Source organism: Dryobates pubescens, chromosome 30 (genome assembly GCF_014839835.1).
Source record: "Dryobates pubescens isolate bDryPub1 chromosome 30, bDryPub1.pri, whole genome shotgun sequence".
In the NCBI taxonomy this organism is placed as follows: Eukaryota; Metazoa; Chordata; class Aves; order Piciformes; family Picidae; genus Dryobates; species Dryobates pubescens.
Genome location: NC_071641.1, coordinates 8,063,317 through 8,090,968, shown reverse-complemented (window position 1 = coordinate 8,090,968; position 27,652 = coordinate 8,063,317). Strand labels below are relative to the sequence as shown.

The following is a 27,652-nucleotide window of genomic DNA, read 5'->3' as shown; positions in this document are numbered from 1 at the left end:
CACACAATAAAACACCAACTTTTTTTCCCCCCCCAGGCATTCTGCCCTCTCTTTGAGATGTTCACAGCCCCTCCTGACTTTCTCCCTTGTGTCTTCTACCCACCCAGCTTGTCCCACCTCCTTGGCACCCAGCTGGCTGCATGTAGGAAGCCGCAAGACTAAGCAGGATTGAGCAACCAGGATAAGGGGGGGAGGGGAAAAAAAACACATAGGGAAGGATTCCTTAAGTGCATCAGCATGCTTCAAAAGACTGAAATCCCCCTGCACAGGGCTTGACAGCAGAACACCCATGCTTAGGCTAAGGAAATCAAAAGGACATGAGCAGAGGTTGAAGGTTTCCTTAGCTAAGGGAACACCACGAGCCATAACAGCGTGGGCACTCGGCTGCATCTTTCTCTCTTTTGTTGGTTTTTTTTAGGTACTAGTTACTTTGGAAGTCAGCTGGGCACACAAAGCACCACCACCACCACTCTGCATCTGTAAAGCTTTGCAAATTCCAGCCAGAGGGACTCCCTGCTTGAGCATTAGCCTTTAGAGCTCCCTTATGGTGACAGAGAACAATTCACCTTCCAAGCCAGACGTTTAAAACTCAAAGCATTTCACCTTCCCCCCAACGCCACACACAGACAAGGTGGAAGTGCAGTCACCACCCTTGGTCTCTTTTGTTTGTGGTTGTCCAATTCAAAGAGAACTGCTTTGTCACATTTCACCACCTTTGCCATTATTTCCCAGCACCTAAAAAAACAAAAAAAAGGAAAACAAAACCAAACCACCAAACCAACCACTCCCACTTCAGCCTACCAATTGAAAAAACTACACCACACTAGTTTTAGGAGCATAATGAGTTAAACTGTACAATCAGAAGTTATCTTTTGTTAAAGTCAACAATGAAGATCTGATCCTTCAACAGCAGCACTGCTACAGAAGAGTTACAATAAAAAGGAACTTGAAGGTCAAAGTTGTTAACGAGGCAGAGAGAGGAGGGACATTTGAGAGAGGGCTCTCTGCCAACCCTGGCCCACGTTGAAGAGAGCCACGCCAATCTTTCGGGACTGCAAAGTCGTCTTCTAGTTCCACACGTGGCGTTTGCAGTGATCAACAGCCTAAAAGGGAGAGAAATTGTCTGTCTTAGTGGAGGGGGGGGGGAAAAAGGCAGCTTGCTGCAAACAAGTGTGCACCAACCTGAGCCAAGATCTTGGGAGAAGAAAAAGAACTCTGTTTTACTTAAAAGCAGTGATTCCAGAGAGGATTAGAATAAATACTGTCCTCATCCCCACCCAGAAGCTTCAGGAAAGAATGCTGCTGATCCTTCGCTAGCAAGGCCTGGCAAAGATGGCATCAGCCCACAGCAACACCAGAGGCCAGTTTTTGGAGCCTGATGGCATGTTGTGACAGAGTCTGTTGGCTGGAGGAGCAGCAGGCTATGACAGGGAGCTCGCACCGGGGCCCCCGCCACAGATCATGATCACAGACGGATTGGGGACAGGAGCAAAAAGGAGAAGAATCAGTCTGGTTTAAGAAAGCTAAGTGAGACCCCTCTAATCAACCCCCCAGTACCCTTCTGCATCCTGCAACTGGAATCCATCCACTTAAAAGGGTGGCAGAAAAGGAGTTTAAGGCCAGCAGAATCCTGCTTTACTTACGTTGCACTGAGCAGCAGTCTCCATGTTCTTACACCAGTAACCTGGACCCCAGACACAAGCATCATCCCCCAGGAGAGGCTGTTTGGCCGTTTCACAGACTCCAAGTTTCTGTGAGAAGAGCCACAGCACAGTCAGCATTGGTTTTTGTTTCAACCAAGAGGTCTCAGCTCCAGTCCTACATTTAATCTTGCAACTAAGCAAGCATGGAAGCAACACTGAAGTAGCTTCAGGAGCTCCCACAGTACCGTGCTCATGAGTAGACATGGAACAGTAATGTGACAGGAGGGAAGATTAAGGCACCACAACTGCTTCTCCATAGAGTTTTGAGAGACAGAGCATCTAGAAAGGAACCTTCCTCAAGAAAGGTCCTTTAGCTGCTTCTCATCATGTTCAGGGCACACTACACCTTGTTGCTGAACCCCCCAGCAGTAGCTAGGCACCGGCAGCTCTTTGCTTGCACAAGGCTGGCAGTCAGACAGCTGGCCAGTGAGCCCCAGGCCTTGCACAACCACATCTCCTCCAAGCATTCAGTGTGCTGATTTCTATTCCAGGGCAGTTTCTGCATGCAAGGCACTGAAAGGCACAGGGAGGAACAGGCAGGGCTGCACCACAGGCCCAGCTCAATAGAGCCCAATGTGATACTCACAGTGCAAACAAAAGTGGGATCCATCACCTCTGCCAGGAGTTGCACAACTACAGGTTCATACTGTTCCACAAACTGAACACACTGTAACAGAGCACAGGTGGAGAGAGTCTCCTGTTAGAGCCTAAGACATCAGAGGAAGATAGAGTCTTCAGCAGGGAGGCCTACACACCCCTCCCAACAGCCCAAGCTGATAAACCAGAGGCTTGAGCTCTACAGATGGAAAAGGACTCAGCACAGCACTAATCACACAACTACACGGAGGAGTGAGAGGTCTAGAGCACATCATCCAAGAAGCAGTTGAGGGACTGGGAAGAGAGGCTGGAGAAGAAGAGACTGAGGGAAGACCTCACTCCTCTCTACAACAACCTGAAAGAAGGCTGGAGTCAGGTGGGGGCTGGCCTCTTCTCCCAATTAGCAAGCAACAGGACAAGAGGAAAAGGCCTCATTGCCCCAAGGGAGGTTTAGGTGGGATATAAGGAAGAAGTTCTTCCCCTGAAGGCCAGGCTGCCCAGCACAGTAGTGGAGTCCCCAGCCCTGCAGGGATTTAAGAGCAGTGTAGATGTGGTGCTGAGGGACATGGTTTAGAGGTGACCTTGCAGTACTGGGTTAATGATTGGACTTGATGAGCTTAAAAGGCCTCTTCCAACCAAACTGATTCTACGATTCCACATTGTTTTTTCCTAGCTCATACCTGCCTGCAGCTGGCTGTAGACAGGTGATGAGGAGCCAGGGATCAAAAGAAAAAGAACCAAGAAAAACAGACTTTGGGAGAAGAACCAAGGAGGACAAGCTTTGATTTGCAAAGCTTAGTCTCTAGCCATGGAGATCACTGCTGTCTTGGGAGGAAAGCAACCCTGAACGAGCTGGAGACAAACATCCTGAGCAGGACAGCAGCAGCACAGGGGTGGCTGTTCAGCACTCTTAGCCCAAGCAGTTCCTGTTCCACTCAGCGTAGGCAGCAGCAGGAACGCTTCCCACCGGTAACAGTCGGCCCTCTAGTGGAGGCCATCTCCGCAGCACACAACCGTGCTGCTGTTTTCAAAGAGATTAACAGCACCAATTAATAAGCTAACCACAGCTATTAAACAGCCTCCCAGCAGTTACCAGCAACAGCTGTTCCATAGCTGGTTTAAGCCTCTATGCTCTATGCCTGGTAAACTTAGGAGATGCCACTTGCTGACACTCAGCAGCCACCTAATAAAATTTCCAGGTAAATCTTGATAGCAGGGGCCTAACAGGTGTCTCTTTCTGCTGTCTCACTGGAATTATGCCAGCCTGCTGCCAATTACTTTGTTAATCCTCAGAACAAGATCAGTGTTGAGGAAAAAAGGAACCTTCAGCTGTTGCCACCCACTGTTCTCAAGAGGATTGCAAGGCAAACCTTTACTGACTGCAAATTAGCACAACCACCCAGCCAGTCAATCCAAGCTCTTAAAAGTCTCCATCTATTCCACTTACCAAGCCCCAAGGATGGGGAGTGTGAAAACCTGATCTCCCTGCACCCCAAACTGCCCCCAGCCTCCAGCAAAGGAAGACTGACTGCTCTTACCAAAAAAAAAAAATCACCAAGAGGTGCTGCTCTCATTTTGCCAATATTCTGCAAGTTCTTCTGTTCACCTCCAGCTGCCCTGCTCTGACTGGGAGCCAAGCTGTCAAGCAGCAAGGCCTGGGTGGTCACTTGACTGCCTCAGATCAAGCCTGCTCCCTCTCTTTTGCTCTACTGCACATGAGAAGCTGCTATGCTTTGGTGCTAACAAGTAAAGGGGAAAAAAAACCCAGGAGGGATCAGGTTGCAGAACACAAGCCAGCCCCAGCTGCACCTGTGGACAGTTTGTCTCCAGCCAGAGACCAAGGAAGGTAGCCAAACACATGAGACCTCTATTATGAGTACCTGGACATTTATAGCAGAAGTAGAGACACTTGAGAGGCGGACCTAAAATTAGCATGTAGACAGCATGTCAGGTGAAACACAGTCAAAAAACCAAGGCAAGCATAATTGTCACTGTAAACCCAACAACTCCACAATGACACTGCCCAAACATCAACAAGAGCTCTTTCCTTTCTAGCCTGCTTCCTGCACAATGCTTTACCTGATCACTGACAGACTGTGGCAGGAAGTGACAGACTTTTTCCAGTAAAGCTTCAATTTCAGCTGTCGTGGCATTCTTCTCTAGCTCTTTGTCTGCATAAGCCACCACCATCTTGCAGATATCACATAAGCCATCTGTAGGGTTCACTGCAACTGTGAAGGGGCAAAAAAAACCCAACAAACAGAAACAAAACAAACACAGAAAAAGAAGAGAGTCAGTCAGTGCCTAGGTAGCTCCCCCAAAGAGAAGAAAGGAGGCAGCATCAGCAAAGCTCTAAAGCAGGTGTCTTCAAAGGAGGTAATTACAGGTGAGCCAGCTCATTTTGCACCACCACTGACTCATCATGACCAACCTGGCTGCTGTGGAGGCTTATTGGCTGCACAGCATTTCAGCATAACACACACTGCTTCAGGATTTGTTGCCTCCAAGAGCATGTCGATCAAAGCCTGGCCGTAGACATCAATGAAGTCCTTGCACTGGTCCTTGACACTCCTGGGGAACAGGTAGCAGACCACCTCCATTTCATGTACAATCTCCTCCTGAAGCACAAGGAAGGATGCATGGCAAATGAGGAACAGAAATCTGACTCAATTCATAATTACATTGTCTTCTCACTCCATTCCACCCAGGAGAGAAAACCTGCTGCCGGGATAACAGGCAATAAAATTAAGCTTCCTTCCCCCTTCAAGAGAGCCCCACTTCAGCCAAAGCCTGAGAGGTACCATTTCCACCACTTACCTCTGTCTTGTTGCTCTCCAGGAGGCCAGTCACTTCTTTCACCATGGTCTCACATATTTCACACAAGGAAAGGGCTTTCTCTTGAGCTGAGGCTTTCTGGGTACACAGAAGAAACACACAGAACAATAAACCAGCACTTGGCTGAATCTGAGGGACAGTTTGTAAGAGATCAGTCTGACCACATTCCCAGGCAGGTGCAGCACATCAATTCATTTATCTAGCTGGGCAGTTTGAGCTGAATTCAAAAGGTCATGCAGATCCCAAACCCAGCCACAAAGGTCTCAGTAAAAAGCCCTTCTGAGTGAAAAGCAATTTTGCATGACAAATTAGACTACAAACCCCAGGCTGCATGAGGACAGAGCTGAATTTAGCAGAAATAAGCAGTTTCACAGTGACTGAAGTGAAAGAAAAAATCATACACTTTTAAATACTTTAATAAAGGACAAAAACCAGATTTCAGAGTACCCTCCTGTTCACAAAAGAACCCTAGAAATTGAGAGCCTTGAGGGAAATTGTTTGGAACCTGATAACCAGAAGTCAAATGTCCTCAAAAGAGGCTTCAAAATAAAACCTTCAGCCCATGTCTCATGAAGGCCACCAGAAGCTAAGGTGCTTCTCCAAACTCACAAGCTTCAGCATTCTGACTCTGATCACACATGTGCACATGCAGAGGGATGTCCCAGATTTAAAAGAGGTTGAAGCATAACTCCAAATTTAGAGCAAGAGTCAAATTCAGTAATTTGCCCTGTAACATTTGGGGTGGTATTTAGAATGGCTGCTACATTCTACTGCTGGACCAAGAGTTGCCACTTTAGGACTGAAGTATGACCATAAAAGCTTTGGTCACCAGAGGCTCTGCTGCTCTAACAAATCACTTAAGCTCTCCTACTTCACAGATCAGCATCAGAAGAAAGAAGTGGCCAAGAATTTTATTTGCAGGGAGCCTTAGATTATTCTCTGTGTAAAAGCTCCTATTTTAATGTTTCACCTTGTTCACAACACCAAAGGAAAAAGGAAGGCAAAGCTGTTGAGTACCAAAAGTCCATCTTACCTCCACAGTTTCCATTTTCACTTCATGAATCACTTGAGCTGGCACCAGAGTCTGAAGGGGAACAGATTTCACCGAAGAACAGAACCCAACCATGGCACAAATGTCCTTTGGTTGCTGGAAAGAGATGCATAAGCAATTGTTAAAGTCTGGAAGGCTCTCCCCTTTCTGTGGAGCCTGTGAGCCAGCACAGAGAACAAAGTTGTAAAAGGCTCCAACACAACCAGAAGCTTCATGGCTACTTCTACTTCATATATGGCCAAAGCATTTGAGGAGGTTACAGGCAGGACAGCTACCAGATGAAATTTAGCAGTCCCTTTAAAAGAGGAAGAGGTTAGGCCATATCCATTAAAAAAACCCTGTTTACCATGAGCTATGCAAGCCCTTCAAAAGGAGTTGACTTAAGAGCCTCCAGCACCAAATCAGGCCACCAGCATCACATTAGACCTGCGTCCACAAAGCTGCTCCCCAAAAGCTTTAAGTAATCACAGGAGAAGCTAATTATCCTGACTCAGAGTTCAGCCCAAAGCTGAAAGAAACACCCAGAAGAAAGGCCTCCTTCTCTCATCCACCTTCCTCACAGCATCCACTAACACTGCATTTTGCAAACAGATGGCCACATTACCAAATGTAGCCTGTAAGAAACCAAAGTGAACCACGTTAAAAGTCTAAGCCAACATCAGCAGTAACTGTGGGTCAAGAGTTCCTCTCACACCAAGAGGGAAAACAGCAAACAGAAACAAAGCCTTTAATGAGGCTTTCTAAGTCTTTCTTGAAGGTTTTAGAAACATACATAACCCAAATGGAAACAAGAGCTGCTGGCCATGAGGGAAAATGCTCTGAGGAGGCCACATTAAACCCACACCAAGTGGGAAAGGCTGTATGTACAGAGCAACACACAAAACTGTAATTCTCCCACCCAAAACCAACTTAAGCTAAAAAAGAAAGAAAGAAACCTTTGGTCAATAGGTAATTAGAAATCCATACCACTCCCTGTCACCAGGGCATCAAGCTTCTTACAGCAGAGGCTTATGCAACAGTTAATACATCATGCCACAACCTCATGCACAGGCAAAAGCAGTATTTCAGAGACACAGTGCTGCTTCAGACTACTCCAGGTAGTACCTATAAGTCAAGCCCTTTGGTTTGTGCATTGTAAGAAGCATTTCCAGGTATTAATGTTACAGCAACACCCACATACACACCATGTTCTCTAGCAGAGAGATGACAGACACAAGGTCTCCCAGGACTGCTTAAATGAATAGTTCAACTAGCTCTAGGAAGCAGGAGTCTAAAGGCCTCCTGCATCTTCTTTTCAGTTCATGTACTCCAAAATACCTATATTGTTGTCCTAGATTTAAAGGTTAACCAAGAAAAGACCCAGGGACAGCTTCACTCAAACCCTTTTGAGCTCAAACCAGAAGCTGACAGGAGCCACTGGCAGAGTTTTTCCACATCTGCCCTACTTGTAGAGAAGTGAGCATGTTTTCTGCATAATCAAGCTGAAATCTCAGAAGCACCAACTGGCATCTGGACAGATCCACTGGATCTATATTCTCTCTGTGCTTTAAATCACATAATATCCCTTGTATCTGTCAACACTGAGTACAACCACACCATGTACACAGCTAATAGAGCAAGAAGTGAACTACAAGCCCTTTAAGAGCAAGAAGTGAACTACAAGCAGGCTATCACCACAGGCAAGTTGCTCACCTACCTGATCCTTCTGTTGACAAGGGAGATTGGAGACAAAGGAAGAAAGGAGAAAAGGTAACAGTTAAGAGATAAAAAAGTCAAGCACTTGGAACTGCATATACTTTTTCCACAAAGCTGACAGAATGTGACACAGTCTCCACCCCAAAGATCCTTAGTACTGCTACAGCGACTCACATTTAATTGCACAGTGCTTATCAGCACCATTCACATGAAGTTATTAGAGCATCCTGGGCAAGTCTAGCTCCAGAGAGTCTGAACAACACTCAGCCAGATGAAAGGTGTGGTCATATTCCAGGTTCAGGCACTAACAACATACTGCCTTGTAATGCTTCAGATGAGAAGCTAACTGTTGTGGGAACAAAGGTTTGCTTTCCCTTCTCAAATGCTGCAGCTTCTAAGCAGCCTTTAGCAACTGGAAACTAACCAAGGCCACTGTGTTGCCAAATGCAGGTTCAAGTCAACCACATTCATCTCTAATTTAAGTTACTTGTGGCACTGTGTTCTCCAAGGAAAGGCTTACCCATTTTTTTCAGGCAGCTTTGAGATTTCTGGATAAAAAGAGGTGCTGTACAAGTAGCCAGAGGTAAAAATCTATTGTGTGTTGCTGCAGAAAACCAGAGCTGGTGCAGCACCTCTCATTTCCCATGGCTCTTATCAAGAGCCCAGAGAGCAGCAGTCTTGAGATAGCAATTCCAGAAGGAGGACTTTTAGTCTTGCTTCAAACAGCCACATTATCTCTAACACATGAACCAATTTTGCAATGCTGCAACCAAATCCAACTCTAATATTCTTAACACAGCACGTGGTGGGGAGGGGGAAGTGATACCAGCATAGGACTGTCATAAAGGAACATACATAATGCACCTTCTGTGACTCACAGGATTACAGCACCTTCTGCACTGTTGAAATGGCCAGGAGAGAGAAGGAAAAGTGCTAAGAAAAGCATCCCAATACCAAAGTTACTACCCTATTAAATGCCAAGCTCCAAGTATTAACACTTAAAGAGCAAGAGGTTCTCACTAGACTTTCACTGGAGTTAGTATTTCCTGTTTCCAACTAAGTTAGCTACACAAAGCAGAAAAAGGAACTGAGGGCAAACAACATGGCTCCTGAACTTACCATGTGCATCATCATTTGGATAGCCAAGTCAGAATATTCAGAGATATAGCTCTTGCACTGCAGGAAAGAGGAGAAGAGAGTCTTGTAAGTATCAGACCACTTAAGCTGGAGAGTTAATCAAGAATTTTCTAAATACATCTCAAGGTATCCCTTCCCCTCCTCTACTTAACTATTCTGTTGTCTTCCAGAACTTCTCCCATATATATATATATGATAGCATTTTAGGTTACACAATCATTGCACATAGCTCCTACTCTGCTGAGTACTTTCCTCTTCCCCTCCAGGCACAAGCAACCCTTCTCACTGATATGACCACATCACCCTCCCAGATCATTTCTACAAATAAGATCTTCAAGGGCCAACAGCAACCTTGAGCCTTTTCCCTCCTCTCAGGCCCACACCCCCCACCCAACTTTCTTCACCAGAAAGCTGACTTCAGTGTTGCTGCAGTCACCCTGTGTTACACATCCTACATGTGCCACACTCTCCTTTGTGTTATTAACCAGATTACACCAAGAGGACCAAGGCTCTGAAACAAACTGGTTTATGCCTGGATACAGGAACATAATTTTTAAGGAAAGAAAAAGAAAGCTCTACCATATCAGACATCCCAGGTCCCAGACGGTCACACTCCTCCTTGGCATGGGCAACCAAAGACTTGACAAAAGTGGAGTTTGACCTCACAGCTTCCTGAACATCAGTCACCAGCTGGATGCAGTCTTGGCACACATCCCCAGTTCCCTGGGGAAAGAGTGAAAAGGAAACTTCCATTGTGATATCTTCACATAACATGTTTTGAAAGCTTCTCTTACTGTCAAGGTTTTTAAGCTACTTTAAAATACCTATAAACTTTAATAAACATCTATAGATAGATCACAGAATCACCAAGGTTGGAAGAGACCTCAAAGATCATCAAGTCCAACCTGTCACCACAGACCTCATGGCTAGACCATGGCACCAAGTGCCACGCCCAATCCCCCCTTGAACACCTCCAGGGATGGGGACTCCACCACCTCCCTGGGCAGCACATCCCAATGGCTAACAACTCTCTCAGTGAAGAACTTTCTCCTCACCTCCAGCCTAAACTTCCCCTGGCACAGCTTGACACTGTGTCCTCTAGTTCTGGTGCTGGGTGCCTGGGAGATGAGACCAACCCCTTCCTGGATACAACCAACCTTCAGGTAGTTGTAGAGAGCAATGAGGTCTCCCCTGAGCCTCCTCTTCTCCAGGCTAAGCAGCCCCAGCTCCCTCAGCCTCTCCTCACAGGGCTGTGCTCGAGGCCTCTCCCCAGCCTCACTGCCCTTCTCTGGACACCTTCAAGTGTCTCAATGTTCTTCTTAAAATGATACTCAACAACAAGCTAGCAACAAGCTGGCAAGTTGCTGCTGGTATGTGTATCAGCCACTAGATGGAGATTAGACACCTGCTTGGCTCTGAAACCAGAGATAACTGTCAAGACACCCAATCGACAAAGTCTTTTGGTTTTGTTATGGACCACAGCAGGAAAGTTCTTAAATCTGGGGTAGATCTTACCTACTCAAGCCACAGAAGCTTCTTCTCCACCTACCCAACTGTTTAACACCCATATCTAGGCTTCACATCAAGACCCAGCCGCTACTATGTTCACTGTCACATCTTCTCCCCTTTGTCAACTATTTGTTCTTTGCTAGTCCAGTCTGACACCTCTGGAATCAAGAGATGAAAGCTTCCCCTGAAGGGCACAACTAGAAAACTACATGGAATGTCAGAATTCATCCTCTTTTGAATGCTGGTGCCAAAATTGCTCTCACAAGAAATTGTTTCCAGTAAGACCTGCTTGACTACTACAGTCCTAGATAGGAACAACCCAGCACAAGGCTCTTCTTCATAGATTGCAGTTGTCAATTCAAGATCATATCTGCAGTCCATAGGGGCTGCAGCTTTCATCTTACTTAGCTTTAAACCCACAGGTCAAGGGAAAAAGGTAGCTGTCTGCATGCAGCAGCACAAAAGTCAATAGGAGACGGTCACCCAGGTAAAGCATATCAGATTAATCTGTGGCCAGTACAACAATCCCTCAGCAGGAATCATTGGTAAATTCTCACAGAAAGGAGCACTGAAGCTCTGGAGCAAGAAAACATGCATTTGTCTTGCATACTGAAAGAGCTCTGCACCCTTACTTTGGACTTCTGCTTGGGCTTGTCCTGAGGGTAAAGGAGAAGAGGCACATTAGCCATGAATGGGGATGCCAGTTCAGAGAAGTCCAGCTCTGGGATCTTGTTGGACTGGAGCTGTTTCTGAAGTTTCATTGCTGCAAGCTGCTTCTGAAGGGACTGGCACAATGCAAGGGCACTGCACACGACTTCAGGTTTATCCTAGGGGAGAGAAGACACGTGCATAAAGCTGTGGGCTTACAACACTTTCATATGAAACAGAGGCAGTCAGCTGCAACATGATGTGAAGGGACAATGTTTCACAGCAAGGAAGCACAGCACTCCTTGCAACAGCAGTGGGATTAAATTGCACACCACCATAGGGGATTAAAGGACCATACGGATCACTTTATGTGGAAGAGAAACTCAGGCACCAACAGGAGCATGACTTTTAATTCCAACAGCTGCAAACTGTTATCTACTTACTAGTTCTTCTTTGATCATATCCATGATAACTGGTAGGTAGGAATCCACAATTTCTTTGCACTCAGAGACCAGGCTTTCATCACGGAGAAACTCGCACGTCTTCTCCAGGTAGGAGCGGATCTCATCCTGGAAAAGGTGAGGTTAGCTATAGCATATCAAAATGCATCTCTCCAGTGCTCTTCTCATTCCCCAAATGCACAACAAAGCCAGAAAACAAACCAAACAAAACCAACCAAACAAAAAAAGTCAAGCCTCTTGGACTCAGGGAGGGCCAGGCAGTCGGCAAGCCAATCTAGAACGAGGTTTTAGGTTACAGGTCTATTTGCCCCAGTTCTGGGCCTGCAATGAGCCATGCCAAGGTGAAAACATCAAATCCTGCTTGCAAGGCCTGCACAACACAGTCTTCCCAGCACTGAACATTTAAGAGGAGGAAGTGGAATTATGGACTAGTGGGAGAGCAATTTGTTCACACAAAGTACTCCCATGCTCACAAAAGAAAAAAGGAAGTGTCCATGATCCAAATAAAGTCCACTTGATGTCATCACCCATTTCCAGTGACTGCAGTATCCCACCATCTGAGACTGATGGCCCCCACCAGTGCAAGAATGAGTCAACCAGAGATGCTAGAAAGGCTCCAGAATTGGCTCATCTCTGAACCAGGAGAGGCTGTCTTAAAGCCTTGTCCCATGTCCTCTGGCCCCTTTCAACACTTGCTGCTGACGTTGGGAAAACATCAGGCAGCCTGCTCTTCCACTCCCTCACCTTGTGACCTGGCTAAGACAACAAAGTGCCTCAGGGTAAGGAGAAGGGGAGCTCTGCTTACCTCGGTGCCATTATCCTTCAAAACCTTGTCAGCCACTGTCACCAGTTCTTTACACAAGTCACAGGGGATACTGTTCTGGAGAGAGAAGTCAAGAGTTACTTTGAGACAGAGCCAAGTACCTGTAAACACAGTGTGCAGGTAACACGAAGAAGCAGCAGCACATTTGGGGCTGAAATTAAGGAAGAATTCCTGGCTAAAGCTGGGGTGGGAAGAGGTGTTTTAAACAAAGAGTGAGGCTATTCCAAGCATACCCAGCTCCACTTTCTTCAGTAAATCAACATGGTATGAAGAACCAGGCATGCTACCACTTGCTCACATCACCTTGTCCCACCAGCCTTGAAGTATGAAGTATACAGCCTTAAGAAGCCTTCTCCTGACCTACTTCTACCTTAGTTTTCAGAGTTCACACATGCTACAAGTTTCCAGGTAGTTTCACTCAGTTTTAGTCATGCTCTGCTGTTCTAACATTCCTCCCTTCCCCTGCTTCTCCACACACCAAAGCATATCCAAGTTGGTCCAAATGCATCTATAATAAATTGCCTTTTTTTCCCTAGAAAATTCTGGACCACCACCACAAGCTACAGCTACACCTAAGAGCAAAACAGCACTCACAGGAAAATACAACTTGAAAAGCCATGCTAGATGTAACATGTGTACCATTCCTTACTGTCATACTTTTCATAATTTAGCATAAGCTCTACCTTGGGGAACATTAACTTAGGAGAATGAGCTAAAGAATCACAGAACCACGGAATTTTAGGGGTTAGAAGGGACCTCCAGAGGTCATTGAGTCTAACACCCTTGCCAAAGCAGGATCACACAGCTTGCTTTTTTTTGTGTAATAAAAAAAGTCAGTTTGGCATTACTCAGGTTAAGAATCAGAAAAGGCTCTAAGAGGCTGTGGGGAGACCTCATCACCCTTTGCAACTACCTCAAAGGAAGCTGGAGCGAGTTGGGGGCTGGGCTCTTCCCACATGCAGCAAATGACAGGATAAGAGGAAACAGCCTCAAGTTGTGCCAGGGGAGGCTCAGGTTGGGTATTGGGACAAATTGCTTTAATTAAAAGGTTCTCAGGCATTGGAACAGGCTGCCCAAGGAGGTGGTGGAGTCATCATCCCTGGAGGGATTTAAAAGGCTCATAGATGTGGTGCTGAAGGACACGGTGTAGTGGTAGTAACTTAGCAGTAGTGGTGGGATTGTGAGCTCCAGGTGAGCAGTCAGACTTGATCTCAAATGTCTCTTCCAACCTCAGCACTTCTATGATTCTATGAATTTGGAGTGGGTTTAAGAAAGAGGAAGTTGGGAGTCTGAAATCCACTAGCTCCATTCCATACAGTGCTCAGTGGTTGTGCAACAGGTCACAGGAGAAGTCAGCAGACACATTGTGCAAGGCAGAGGAGTGGAAAGTAACTTCTATCTAGCACCCAGTTTAAGGTGTAGCCAGATGCAGCACTTAGCTTTGATCAGAGACTTGAAAGATCTCCAGCATCAAGTGGAAACCAGCTTCCTCACCTAGGGGTGGCAAGGAATCTCAGCAGTTGGTACTTACTGCAGTAGGCTTGCTCCAGACATTCTGCTGGCAGTGCTTCAGCGCCCCGCACTGCGACGCTGTCCGGATGTTCTGACACCACACCTCCGGGCCCTTCGTGCACTCCTTCTGCCACAGAAGAGGGCTTGCCACAGCTGCCAAAACAAGACATCTCCTTTCAGCTGCATGCTGGAACAATTGCCACACCACAGTGAGCAGCTTCTTGCTGTACAGTATAATCACAACCTCCCCAGGCACCACTGAGGTTTGCTAACGTTTTTAGGCACACTGCAGTGCAGCCATTTCTGACCTGAGAAAGAAGTCACTAACGCAGCGAACGCAACCAAAGAACTCCAGAAGACCACAACAGTTGAGCTCTCCTATTGAAGTGCCCAAGCCTCAGCGCTTCAGCAGCCCATTCCCCACGTCATCCACCTTTTGCAATCAAAACCCAACCCAAACCACCAGAAACAGCCCAAACCCCCTCACCTTTAGCACACAAGTGCTACCAAACGACTTGAAATAGAGAAACTGCTCGTTGCAGAAATGCACACTTCAGACAGCTGACCCCCAAAGCTACAACCTCCTTGGTTCTCCTGTCCTATTGTCCTTGCAGTCATTTCAACCCCACACCAGCAGCCATATCAGGCCTGTAATTGCTGTCTGCCTTCCTTCTCCCAGGTGAACCACCCTTTTCTCATACAGCAACTGCGAGCGCTAGGGATCTAATTGGATCAGAAGCCACAACACCGCACACATCACACAGAGGACTTCACAGCCAGGTGCAGACCAAACCAAGGCATAAAATCTCAAGGGAAAAAAAAAAATCAAAGCAGAAAAAGGACAGAAAGGCTGGGAAATGCATTCTATCATGTTGCTTTTAAATCTATTAAAACTATTTAGGCTTTATTTCCCCTTGGTCAGTTCAACTGCACGCAATAAAACGCATGGGGTGAAATAAAAGTCCACGTTCAAGTCTGGGAGTTTCCCCACATGGAACTGCCTTGCAAGCTATAAAGGTCTGAAGTTAAAATAGAGAGTATCATTTCTGGACAGTTTTCTTACAGAAATAGAAAAGATCTCCACTATCAGTAAGAGGACAAGTTAATCAACAACTGCATCTTTTAGCTGACTTTCCAAGCTACTTTGTTTTTATTGTGCTGTCTGGACTGGGTCCCCAACTTCTCCCAGCTTCCTGAAGCCATCCTACCTGTTGGTAGGCTCAAGTTCTTCAGCAGTCAGATTTCCTATATTGTATTAACCTATGAAGAAACCACTCCTAAAATCCTACAGCACACAAGGCTCCAAGGAAATCTGCTGTAAAAAAAAGCCATCCCAACACTGAAACCAACCCATTCAAAGCTATTAGCTGAACAGGTGTTGTTCAAGAGCCATTATCTTTACCTCAGTGCTGCTCACACACCACAAAATGCTGGGAAATTACAGTGTGGGCCAAGAGGCAGGAATTAAGCTGTTTGATTCCTAGGATGCTTCTAGTAAAGTTATGACAGATGAACAATCACTCTGCCATTTCTCACATCCTGGCTCTGAGCAATTAGAGGATCAAATTTGATGGCTGAATTACCAGAGCATCTACTAGGTGCATAGTCACTGCACATCAGGGACAGATAAATGCTTCTTCATAGGTGGCATCCTGCAGCCTTCTCAGCTGTTACAAACCTGTTCAGACTGGATTGCACAGAGAAATGACTTTGTTTTTTTACAGGAAAAATGTGCTTTGCATGCATAACTCTCCAGACAAGAGCTTGAAGTTTGCCACCCTCCCTCCCAGCAAAGAGCCTGGATTGCATATTCTTCATTATTCTTCAGCCAGACAGCACACACAGACTGCTTACAAAGCCTTCAGACCCTCTAACACAGTATGGCTAGCAAAATATTTGCAGATGGCCTATTTTAACTTCCAGCACTATTGATCTGGAAGCACTAAGAACAGTTAAGTTTCAAAGTCAGGCTGCTCAGCCAAGAAGCTGTCAGCTCTGGCAGGATGGCAATAACCAACTACACGGTTGGTTGAGGGAGTTATTCTTCCCTTTCAGATATGGGTGGGAGGAGGACGACTCTGCAGGCTCAGGCTCTGCCTCTTGACTCAAGTCAAGCAAAACCTTGGACTTCAAACAATGGAATTAAGGGTTTCCAACTATTTACAACTACAGCTTTTAACCTGTACCTTCAGTTCTGTACATAAAAATCACTCCCCCTCCTCAGCTATAAAACTGAACTATAAAAACTACAAAATAGTTCTGCCAAGCAGTTTCTCAAACTCCTGAGCTAAGAAGCCATTAAAACCCAGAGGAATTCATGCCATAACTTTGCACAGGTCTGATCAAGCTCCCAATGAACTTTCATGTTTTGCTTGGCTTTTTACATTAAGATCCTTTAAGACTTCTCAGATCCACCCTCAACTTCAACAGAATGTCTAACAGTCTGTCTTGTCCCTCACAGCCTCTGACCTGGTTGCTAAAGATGCAGGGCAAAACAGATATTATGCTTCAGATTAATGCTTATTTATCAGCTGTTTGGGCAGCATGCCTTTAACAAATTCCCTGGTGTATGGCTTCTGTATCAAACAGATGCTCACACAGAGTCAATCACTCATGCCCTGGCCTGCCAGGACACAGCAAGGGGTATTAGCAGTACAGCAGGGTTATGTCAGGTTACAACACTGAGGAAGGAAGAAATTGAAGGTAGTACTCTCAGGCTGGACGAGGCTCTGGCCAGCCTGATCTAGTGTGGGGTGTCCCTGCCCATGGCAGGGGGGTTGGAACAAGATGATCCTTGTGGTCCCTTCCAACCCTGACTGATACTATGGTCTTTTTTTTGAGATAAGCAGAGGTTACAAAAAAAACATTTCAGAAGGAAAAAGCCTTAAAATTAGATTGATTTTTTGATAGTACATTAAGATGCCTCTTCACCAGTTCAGGAGAAAATAGAAACTCCTCCAAAGAGGTGTACACAGACATATTTTGTTCAGATTCTGCTCAAAGGGCACACAGTCCCTCTGAAAGCAAGGACACAAACATTACCTGCAATCCTCAGCAGCAGACACAATGTCAAAAGACCTTGAGATCAGCACAGACAGTGAACAATGAGAAGCATCAAACTGTTGATAAGCCAGTGAGCACCGAAAAAACAGTATTAAGGTGGAAGTAAGCTATCCAAACACCTTCCCACTGGTATTATAGACCTCCCTCCCACACAACATCAGAGTAAGGTGAAATACCCTATTTTTTCCCCAATCAAAAAAGCCAGATTCAGTAAACCTGAATCAGCTGTGCCATGAGGATGAAGAGTTACCTAAACAAACCAGCAAATGGAGCAATGGCAGTGCCCTGTCAGTTAAGGGACACTGGGGAAGTTCTTTCCTTCTGAGAAGCCATCTCTGCATTTGATCTTGCCAGTACAGATCTCTCTGCTCAGTTGACGAGGCAAATTTCTTTGTTAAGGCCACACATTGCTGGCACAATTTGGAAAACAGCTGCAAACAAATATGATGTGCAGTAAGCACAGCTTTTTTTTTTTCCCCTTCCATCTTCCACAGTGACTCTAAATACAGCTAAGTCCCTAGTTTATTCTGCATTACGTTGAAGTATTCTTATTACATAAGATCTGATACAAAAGGATGCAGCTTCTTTGCCACAGTACCTACTCCATCCTTTTGAATGTCCTAGGAAAGGCAGGGACAACACTCTAAAATTCTGCACTAATTTAGATCTTGGGAGTTCAGAAAAGAGCCTCAAATCCCTGCCTGCTCCCACTACTCGATCCCTTTAGCTTGTTTTCCTTTCTCATTATGAAACAGCCTTTTTCCTCACATTTTATTGCAACAAAAGCCAGTGTGCCAGGGAAGTACATGAAGATCTTGTGCTGTTTATCAACACAATTAACAGTTTTTAAGTCTTCTCTTGCCTGCTCCCTTAAAACAGCCTCTGCTGCTAGAAAAGCGACACTTCCATGTGGCATTTCACCGCAGCAACCCAAGGGAAAACAAAGTGCTGCCAGTTACCTCACCCAACTCCTAATGCCCCCAATGGGATTACCTTCTTATGTCTGGCATCCCTTTATTTTACACATTGTTCTTTATCTAAGGTCATCCATTTTTAAACAGATCTCTCCTTTCTCTGTAGATTAGCTCTCAACAGTCACACGTCATGCCCACCCAAACCTGCCCCTCCTTCCCTGAAGTTCTTGCAAGCCACTATTTTTAGAGCACCCAGAAAGTTTATCTGTGACAGCCAGGGTGTTTCTTGTCCTCTTCCCTGGTTCCTCCTTTCTTAAACTGCCTCAGAGACTTGCTTTCTTCAGTTTTAGAAGGGTCTTTGTGCCACCAAGCTTTTCCTAAATTGAGTAGTGAAAGAAAATGGAGAAGGAAGGAGAAGGGGGAGGTAGAAACGCTATCCCTGTACAAAGGGCACGTCTTTTGGATGCAAAAACCTTCAGCTTTTGAGCTTCCAGCCAAGCTGACAGCCCACAGGCACCCTAGGATTCTTGCATACACTTGCAGCTTCCCAAAAGAGCAGAACAAAAGATGAGACATTCATACCCACTCTGACCTCTGTGACACTTGGGTCTGACAGCCAGGAGAAGCCGTCTCCCAGAACAAGTGTTGCCTCAGAAACGCATCCTGAGGTTCAACAACACAAAATACTTCATAAGCTGAAGTGTAGCAGCAGAACAGGAAGGAGAAACCTATGCTGAGGCCCAGGTCAGCAAACCTAACACTGCCAGAACACCAGTGATGCAGCAGCCCTGACAAGTGACAGCTACTTCATATTGAATAGAATAAACCAGCTTGGAAGAGACCTTCAAGATCATGGCGTCCAACCCCTCAACCAATCCAACACCACCTAAACAACTAACCCATGGCACCAAGCACCCCATCAAGTCTCCTCCTGAACACCTCCAATGATGGTAACTCCACCACCTCCCCGGGCAGCCCATTCCTGCCAGGAATTCACACAAAACCCAGTGTAAAGGCTGTGAAGATAAAGGACAACATGCAACTTGCCCCCACAGTGGTACCATCCTACTTCAGTGCTTTGAGCATTACTGCCAGACACCTTTTCAGAGCAGCAAGTGTTAATTATCCCCTCCTTCCTCAGCACTAGGCAGCTGGAATGCAAACACTTCTATCAAGAAGCTAGTGAAGTAAGGGTGACAGTCCCCTCAGACAATACCTCCTTTTCTACTTGGAAAGCTTACAGAGCCACACATGTGAGAGCACAGTTCAGCTCTTTGCTCCTCTTCAAGAAACAGGAACCTAAAAAGAAGCCTGTAATGGTTGGATTACCATTCTGCAAGGAGAGGTCACTACCTTCCCTGAGAAAAAAAAACCCTTCTCTTCCCTCAAATATTTGTGTTAGTCTTCTGCCAGGGAGAGCTAGCCTGAATTTCTTCCCAAGATTCTGAGAGAAACACCCTAAGCAATTCCCACCAAGGCTGTACTGAACCTACTAATGAGACTTTCCTGAGCATGCTTTAAAGTTAACACCTTATATAAGCTTCTGTGAAGAGGGATTCTATGTGGGCCAAGGGAGCCAGATGATAAACCACAAAACTAACACAAAGAATCCGAAGACTTAAGCCTCCTCCAAAGCAAACTGTGAGGAAAACCTTGTGCAAGCAGCATTTTTATGGACAGACTAACCTGCAGTTGGCAAGAAAAGCAAGGGGCTGCTCTTCATTTTAATGGGGTGAAGGAAAAAGGGAAGGTAACTTGAGGTGCTGTCAACTCTTATGCCTTTAGAACAGACTAATTTCTGCTGAGCAGATGAAAGTATTCATCAGGAGGGCTGCCCTTTCCCAGGCTGTGCCACTTGGCAATGTTAAAAGACCATTCACTGCCTCCAGAAACGCCCACAGATCAAGTGAAGGAATCAACCTCTGCCACTCTGTGCTCTGTTAGTTACTGTCTTTCCCCCATTTCCTTTGGGAACTGTAAAAGCAAAGTGTTTAACTTAAAGAAGTCAAGAGGGATCAGCTTCTCTTCACTGAATCTTACAATGAGTACCAACAAGTCAAGGATTAACCTCAACTTGAAGTTATCTGAAGGGCTTCAATACTCCATAGCCTCTCTGGTCACTTAATGAGTTTAAGTAAAACTTCAGAAGCTGTAACCACATCACACACTACTCACTCACAGGTCCACTGTGCCTCTGGATTAGCAAGGCAGTAAAACAACCACAAAGATTTAGGAGATTGCAGGTAATCTGTAGAAGAAATTGATGAAATCTGGCTGGCCACTATCAGTGCCCCAGGTGCAGGTTAAGCAATTGCTGAAGGTTGCTATAAAGGTTGCAAGAGGATGATTTCCACATTGACCAAAGGCTGCTACCAGGTTGCCAAGCAAGCTGGCTGAGATTTCACTATGACAGAATCTAGAAGATTCTGCAGCTGGCAGCCAACAGGAATAAGCAGTCCCATACAGTATGTTAAGATGGTCCCAAGAAGATATGAGAAGCATTTTTCCCTGCAGCAGATCCCTAAATGTTTTAAACATACTTGCTGTCTACTTCCACTGTTTTCATTTTGCAGGGGGGACACAGATGGCAGAAAGAATTAACCTGAGTCCCTGTATGAATTCAGTATTTAACATCACCCTTTCACCAGGCAAGCATACAGGAGTCCCAGCACGGTGGGGGTTAGAAAGGACCTCTGGAGATCATCTAGTCCAACCCCACTGCTACAGCAGGATCACCCACAGCAGGTTACCCACAGTCATGCTCAGAAAAGTTTAGAATCCCTCCAGAGGAAGAGACCACAACCTTTTGGGGCAGCTCCAGCACCCTCACAGTAAAGAAGTTCTCCCTCATGTTCAGACAGAACCTCCTGCATTCCATTTTGTGTGTGTTGCCCCTTGTCCTATCACAGGGCACCAACTAAAAAGCAATCCAGCCTCACCCTCTTGACCCCCACCCTTTAGATACTGTGATCAGCATTAATCAGATCCCCTCTCAGGCTGCTCTTCCCCAGGCCTCTCAGCCTTTCCTCCTCACAGAGATGCTCCAGTCCCCTCAGCATTTTTGCAGCCTCTGCTGGAGTCTCTCTCAATATTTTCCTGTCTCTCTTGAACTGGGGATTCCAGAATTGGACCCAGTAATTCAGATAGGGCCATCAGATATTCACACCACCAAGAATGGAAAAGTCTGCTACCTACACAGAGAGCCATGCCTGCAAGAGAAGACAAATGCTTAGCTACAGATGACACTGCAGTCCCAGCAAAGCTCAGGTGAAGGCCAGAGACATCCAAAACCTTCAGGAAACAAAAGGGCTATTCAAGACACTGCTGGAGTCATCTCAGTGTGCCCTTTTTTCCATACTGCTGCCAGTGATGTCCTGAATGCCAGACACCGAAGACGACTCATCAGGAAGCGCCCTCGGAGAAATGGAAGACATCAGATCCCTGTTCTGAGCAGAGAAAGCATGCCAGATGGATGGAAAGGACCTTTAAAGAGTGACTTCTGGGAGGACAGCAGTTCTCTGGGAAAGCCTGCAAAAGGCAAACTGTGGTGCACATGGTAAAGGTATACCCTAGCCACCTACTACAGTGATGAAGCAAGTGACAGCAGTAAAAGAGGAAGTGCTAAACTGCATAGTAATCATTTGCATCCTCATGTGAACACAGTCAGTGGATCTGAAACTGTTCCATTTGGCAAAAAATAAGCCATGAAATCTCACTACAAGTGTCATTTACTCTGCATCTCCAGAAGAATCTCTCCATATGCAGACTTTCACAGAAGTAGAGGACACAGTTCATAAAATAGTCAGGGTAAATAGTGTCAATGTGAGACTCTTAAGAGCAAGAAAAATACTGGTATCTGAAATTAAACAATGCTCCCTGACCAAACACACAGAAAAACACTGCCTCACTATACATGCACACACTTGACACAGCACAGAAGTACTCCTTTAAACTTGCAACAACAACTCTCAAAAATCTTAATAGCAGCAAATCTAACTGCATATAAATTTAGAAAGTAAACAGAAAATGGACTGTGAGTCAATCCTTAAACCCTCTCTTTGCCAGGTAGTTCTAAGGTGTTGCACCAAATCTGTTTTGAATAAGCAGATCCAGATGAGATATGGAAACACAAACCCAGTGGAAGCCAGCAGTAACTGCTCCAACTTCCCCCTACAAACACAAGCCCTGTGAGGAGAGGCTGAGGGAGCTGGGATTGTTTAGCCTGGAGAAGAGGAGGCTCAGGGGAGACCTCATTGCTCTCTGCAGCTACCTGAAAGGTGGTTGTAGCCAGGAAAGGGTTGGTCTCTTCTCTCTAGCAACCAGCACCAGAACAAGAGGACACAGTCTCAAGCTGCACCAGGGGAAGTTTAGGCTGGAGGTGAGGAGAAAGTTCTTCACTGAGAGTCATTCACCATTGGTATGTGCTGCCCAGGGAGGTGGTGGAGTCACCGTCCCTGGAGGTGTTCAAGAGGAGACTGGACATGGCACTTGGTGCCATGGACTAGTCATGAGGTCTGTGGTGACAGGTTGGACTTGATGATCTTGGAGGTCTCTTCCAACCTTGGTGATACTGTGAAACAAAGAATCATCCTGCACATGAGACCAGAAAACCCTCCCTGGAAGAACACAGCCCAACCTCCCTGGAGTGTCCCAGCTGACATCACCGTCACCTGACTGAGGCACGGCTCAGTTTTGCTGACAAGCTCCCCCTCTGCAGTTCCACCCTCTGCATCATCTCTGTTTTCAGAGAGTCCCAGAAGTGCTGCTTTGTGGTGAGCTGAACAGCACAAGCTGAGACGGTGAAAAGGCTGCGTGTGCCTCCAGCAGCTCTGCAGCTGCGATTGCGCATTTTGCCGAGGGTGACCGTGACCAGGCAGAACAGCTTCTGCAGCTCCTCCAGACACAACCAAGAGCAACTCTTTCTATTTATACATCTTCTGCAAAACAAGGAAGAGATTGTGCAAGGGCAGGTTTACACAAGCCACATGACCGGGGCACTATCGAGCACCTCTGCGCTATGTACCAGTTGTAAGGTGCTTCACATCCACAACAATCCCTCTTATTCCTCCAGGAAAGCAGGGATGTGTTTTTTCACATGCAAGGCACCTTCCACTGCTTGCCTAATTTAACCTGCACTGGTGGGCTGCCACAACCTGGGTGGTTTGGTTTGGGTTTTTTGGTTAGAAACCACATTCCCAACCAGTACAAGCCTTCACACTACAGAACATAATCTGAGGTCAATTATCTGCTTTTTCTACAGCCTCCAGAAAATTCAAATCAGATTCACTCAGCCTTCAATTATCCTGCCCCCAGATGTTCCCCTGATCAGCACTTGCTAGAAGAATTATATATTAGTTTAAAATCCTGGGAAAATGATTAAGGCTACTATTTTAAGGAAGAGTGAAGTAATTGCATCCTCAAACTTTTTACCTCCCACTCCCAGTTTGTTGTTTGTTTGTTTTCTCTTCCTGGTAAAACAGAAATTAATCAGTTCAAGAGCAACTGATTTCTGTTTCAACTGCACACCCTGCCTGCCTCCTTTCCTGGTCTCGAAACCAAGCAATAACCAAAGCAGTTCAGACATCCCCAGTCCTGCACCCTTGGCTTTAATTCCTTTGAGTCTCCTTTAAAGGCAAGATGCACCGAAGCACTGTAAGTAGGTCAACCAAAAACCCTCATGGCCTACCAGCCATGCTGTAAACCAGCCAAGTGACTCCATTAGGATATGCCAAGGGTGGCTGGATTTTGATACAGCTCATTAGTTGATTGAGCAGTCGAAAACGGCATTGTGAGGCTGTCACAGCAAAACCTTCAGAAAAATCTGCACCACACTGTCATAGGTGAGTCAATTAGGATTCATAACAGAACCACAGTGGGGAAAAAAAAGGTGTTTATTTGTATTAAACCAGTGACTTCCTACAGAAAAACAGGCCTGACGAGTCTCCTGCTATGCTCAATTGCATACGCATACCTTTAACAGGTAGACCAAGCCACCTCTCGTCGCTGAACTGGTTTCTCATCCCAATTTCCCTAGATGTTCTAATGGGAAGGCTGGTGGATACCTCAAAGAAGATCCTTTTTACCTTTGAAGCACAAGAAACTGCAGTAATCTGAGTGATTGGAAACTGCCCCACTGGAAACTGATGGCAGCTAATTCACCGCAGAGCAGACCCAAAAAAAAAAGTGTTATTAAAAGCAAACACACAGAAAGTGAAAGCTGACATCTGCTCTCTTCCTGAGACTGTCCATTAAATCTTCCACTTATGAGGACATTAAAACTCCACTTAAATACAAGGCTAGGCCCATGGCACCATCTCAGCAGCACAATTTACTGCAGTCTGCCAGCTGGTTACTCCTATGGCTTCTAAACAGCCTGCCAGGCTTACTCCCCAGTTGACTTGTGAACTGTTGCAGGTTAGCCACAAGCAAAGAGGTTTAAAATAGTCTTATTTAAAGGAGAGCTCTTCCAAATAATCGTGTGCATCACTGTACTAGAGCTTCAGTTTGGAGTAGCTAGCCATTCCATGACACAACCTGAAGCTGCATGAATCATTCCTGTTGCCATCCAGCTTCAGCAAAGCACAAAACACGAGCATCGCCTTTTCCAAGCACTCATCCTTAAAGGCAGAATATTGTTCCCCCTGCCACCACCTTCACCTCAGCAACAGCAGGTTAACAAGCAGCAACATTACTGGAATCTTCCATGTGGAGCAGGAGACCCTAATGAAAGGACGCTGCTAAAAGCACACGAACAGAAAAGGCTACCGCTTGCCACCTGAAAGAGGATTAACGCCCACCTATCCAAGAAGTGTCTAAGATAAGTAAGAGCTGCTGGTAGAAAAACAGTTTTTCTCCTGACTGCTGCCCTTGTTTGCCTCTCGGACAGGACACAGCCTGACCCGGCGCTATGACAGTGCCGTCAGGAAACAATTATCCCACCAGCAATGACAAAGGTTGCTTTCTCACGGGGACTTCTCCCTTCTCCCCGCGTTTACACGAGCGATTCCCGCCCTGAATACAGCTTTTACCCCACAGCCACCCTGCCAAGGGCTCCCCCCTCTCAGGCCCCGGTTCTCCGGCGGTACCGCGGGACCGTTAGGCCCCACACACCGGGCTGCGCCACCGGCCTCCGCCCGCCACCCTCCCCCTTTGTTGCCACCTCCCCCTGCGTTTTCGGCAGCCGGGCCCGGCAGCTCCTGCTGGGAGAAGAGAAGATAAACAGCTTTAGGCCCGGCCTCCCCCCTCCACCTCCTCACAGCGCGCCCTCAGCCCGCTCCCTCCCGCTGCTAAGGGAACACCACCCTGTAGACCTCCAGAGCTAAGCGTGAGGGGGAAGAAAGGGTAGCGAGAAGCGAAGGCCGTGGCGGCGGGCCGCTTACCGGCCGCCAGCAGCCCGAGAAGGCAAAACAGCTGCCGCTCCATGGTAGCCGCTACCGCCTGCAATGCGGCGCCGCCGCTGCCCCCCCGCCCCTAAATAAAGGCTGCGCTGGCGCCGCTGCGCATGCTCCGCCGAGGCTCCGCCCCTGCGCACGCGCGGGGAGGGGGCGCGCCTCACCCCCTCCCCCGGCGCCCCCTGCCCTGCGCATGCGCACGGCGCCGGCTTTCCGCGGAGGGGCGCGAAATGGCGGCGGGGGCGGCTCCTGTTACGCCCACGGCCGCGCTTCCCCGGGTGCCTCCGGCTACTCCCGCCGCTTGAAACGGCCCTGGCTGGCCGGACGAGCGAGAGGGCCCGCGTCCCTCCCCTGGCAGAGCCGCCGGGGTGGTGGGAGCATCGCGGCTGGGAGGGCAGCCGTCGTTCCGCTCCAGGCTGGTGGCATCTCGCGAAGGTGCAGAGGATGCCCGGCAGGGCTTCCCCTCTCGCTGCCTTGGGGCAGGCGGCGTGGGCTGCCTGGTCTTGCTTGCTGTGCCTGGCAGACTGCTGCTCCCTGTTATCACCGGGCAGCCAGCTATCTGCGTGGCCCAAAGCAACAGTAATTAAAGGAGATAATGACAAAGATAGCCTGAATTGACCTGATTATTTCCCAGCCTCTTGGTCGTGCCGTCTCCCTTGCGCTGATTGAGTCAACTGGAAAACGATAACTCAGGGAAGGAAAAGGGAAAAAACTCTATGCAGTCTTTTCCTTCTGGATCAACAAACCAAAGCAGCTCAGCTGAGGGCCAGAGCTGGTCCCTCGGATGCCAGGCTCTCTAGGACTGCACTGAGCTGCTAGACCAGCTGGTTTTAAAGCCAGGCTGGGGGCTTTGTGTTGCTGAAGGAAGGGCACTGTTAAACTGGGTGCTGAGCCTTCAGATCTTCACTTGGATATGCTCTGCTGCCTCTCTCTAACTCACAAGCACTCTTGTCACGTCTGAAGTGCCCACATTCTGAGCCTTATCCTGCCTAGTTTGGTGGGGATCTGCAAGGTATTGCCCTTCGTGCCAGGGTATAATGGTACTGCCATGCTACATCCCTACCTCCACATTGATATTTTTAAGGACCAGACTTAATAGTGTTTAAGGTTTCCTTGCAGTTTAAAGGTTAAGAGGAAGTGAATCTCTTCTATTTCTCTTTGCCAGTCCATATCAAAATGAGTAATGCACATTTCTCTTTTTAATATCAAGATTTCCTTAAAAGCCAAGCTAAGGAGCCGCTGTGGGAGGCTTCTTACCTCATTCTTCTTTGCAAAACACACCAGGAGAGCTTGGTGCTTACACAGGGCCTTTGTCCCCTGCCAGTCAGCACAGCTGTGTCTGAAGCCTGCTGAGCCTCTGCTATCCTCTCCATCAGGAGCCAAGGCTTTTTAGGTAATTCCCAGACTGGAGCCAGACTCACCTGGACTGAAACAACGAGGCAGAAAGCCACCCTCAGCAGCAATTTTGGCCAGACTAAACAAGCAACCTTTACTCTGGTGCTAAAGCCACCTTGCCTAGGCAGGGCTCAGCAAACCTCTCTTATCTTGGGAGAGCACACCAAGTGCTGACTAGGCACCTTGACTTTCCAACCAGCAGGCAGCCACTAGAGCTTGCAAACAGCAAAAAAAAAAAAAACCCCAACCCAACAGTTTTGTGAAGAATTATTTAAAAGGGGGGTTAAATGAGACTGTCTGGAACAGGAAAGCTATTTCAGCAGGCAGGGTGTTTTTCTTCTGGACACTTAAGGAAGGACTAGCATTGAGCTAAGCAGGAGCCATCCCAGTCTGCTCTCATTTTGGGTACCAAGGCCTCCCATGCTAGCCCAGATTTCTTTGAAGGTTTGCCTGTTCCAGATGATTTGGGGACTTCTTTTTTCTCCCCCTCTCAAGTAGAAAACAATGTCCAGCCAGCAGCTTCCTGAGAAATTGTCACCATGACTTTTCCTGGGTTAGCCATATACTGCCTGCCAATTTTGCTCACTTAAAAATGGGGTTAGAAGAAATAACATGGCCTCAAGAGCTTAAGCACTGGCCACCTGCTATTGGTGATGGGGCTGCTTGCAAGAGTGGGGAAACCCAAAGAGCCACTCAGCCTGCTGAGACCAGATCTGGCTCACAGATGTGAGGACCATCTGCTTGAGGAGCGACCTTGCAGTGTTGGGGGGAGGTGTACTGCAGCAGTCTGCCATCTGCCTACCAACCTTCCGCTTTTGCTGGGCTTCTGCTCAGATTTGGGGGTTTTCCTGAAGATAAACCTCCCAGATAGGATGTTGGATGAGGCTTCTCAGGAATCAGAGAATGGTTTGGGTTGGA

At 46.9% G+C, this 27,652-nt stretch overlaps 1 protein-coding gene across 2 annotated transcripts; it reads right to left on the bottom strand.

Moving 5' to 3' along the window:
- Positions 1-827: 827 nt before the first annotated feature.
- Positions 828-25,443, bottom strand: LOC104298702 (prosaposin). 2 transcript variants are annotated; one of them, XM_054174663.1, is made up of 15 exons: positions 25,328-25,443; positions 13,991-14,124; positions 12,442-12,516; positions 11,619-11,744; positions 11,160-11,354; positions 9,598-9,741; positions 9,001-9,057; positions 6,169-6,282; positions 5,118-5,213; positions 4,732-4,918; positions 4,380-4,531; positions 4,181-4,222; positions 2,290-2,370; positions 1,644-1,751; positions 828-1,103 (listed from the first exon to the last, which is right to left on the bottom strand). In XM_054174663.1, the coding sequence occupies exons 1-15, from the start codon at positions 25,368-25,370 to the stop codon at positions 1,068-1,070; spliced, it is 1,590 nt and encodes a 529-aa protein (XP_054030638.1). In that variant the 5' UTR covers positions 25,371-25,443; the 3' UTR covers positions 828-1,067. The 2 variants fall into 2 exon arrangements, with proteins under 2 accessions (XP_054030638.1, XP_054030640.1); XM_054174665.1 differs by lacking the exon at positions 4,181-4,222.
- Between the last annotated feature and the right edge of the window lie 2,209 nt (positions 25,444-27,652).

What these genes read in the sequence shown, in the direction of transcription:
- LOC104298702 (XM_054174663.1), bottom strand. Translation starts at nt 25,370, where the DNA reads ATGGAGCGGCAGCTGTTTTGCCTTCTCGGGCTGCTGGCGGCCG. An exon ending in TCTGGAGCAAGCCTACTGCA is followed by an intron (nt 12,517 to 13,990) that starts GTAAGTACCAAC and finishes TTCTCTCTCCAG; the next exon opens with AACAGTATCCCCTGTGACTT. An exon ending in GACCTGGGATGTCTGATATG is followed by an intron (nt 9,058 to 9,597) that starts GTAGAGCTTTCT and finishes TCTTTCCTGCAG; the next exon opens with TGCAAGAGCTATATCTCTGA.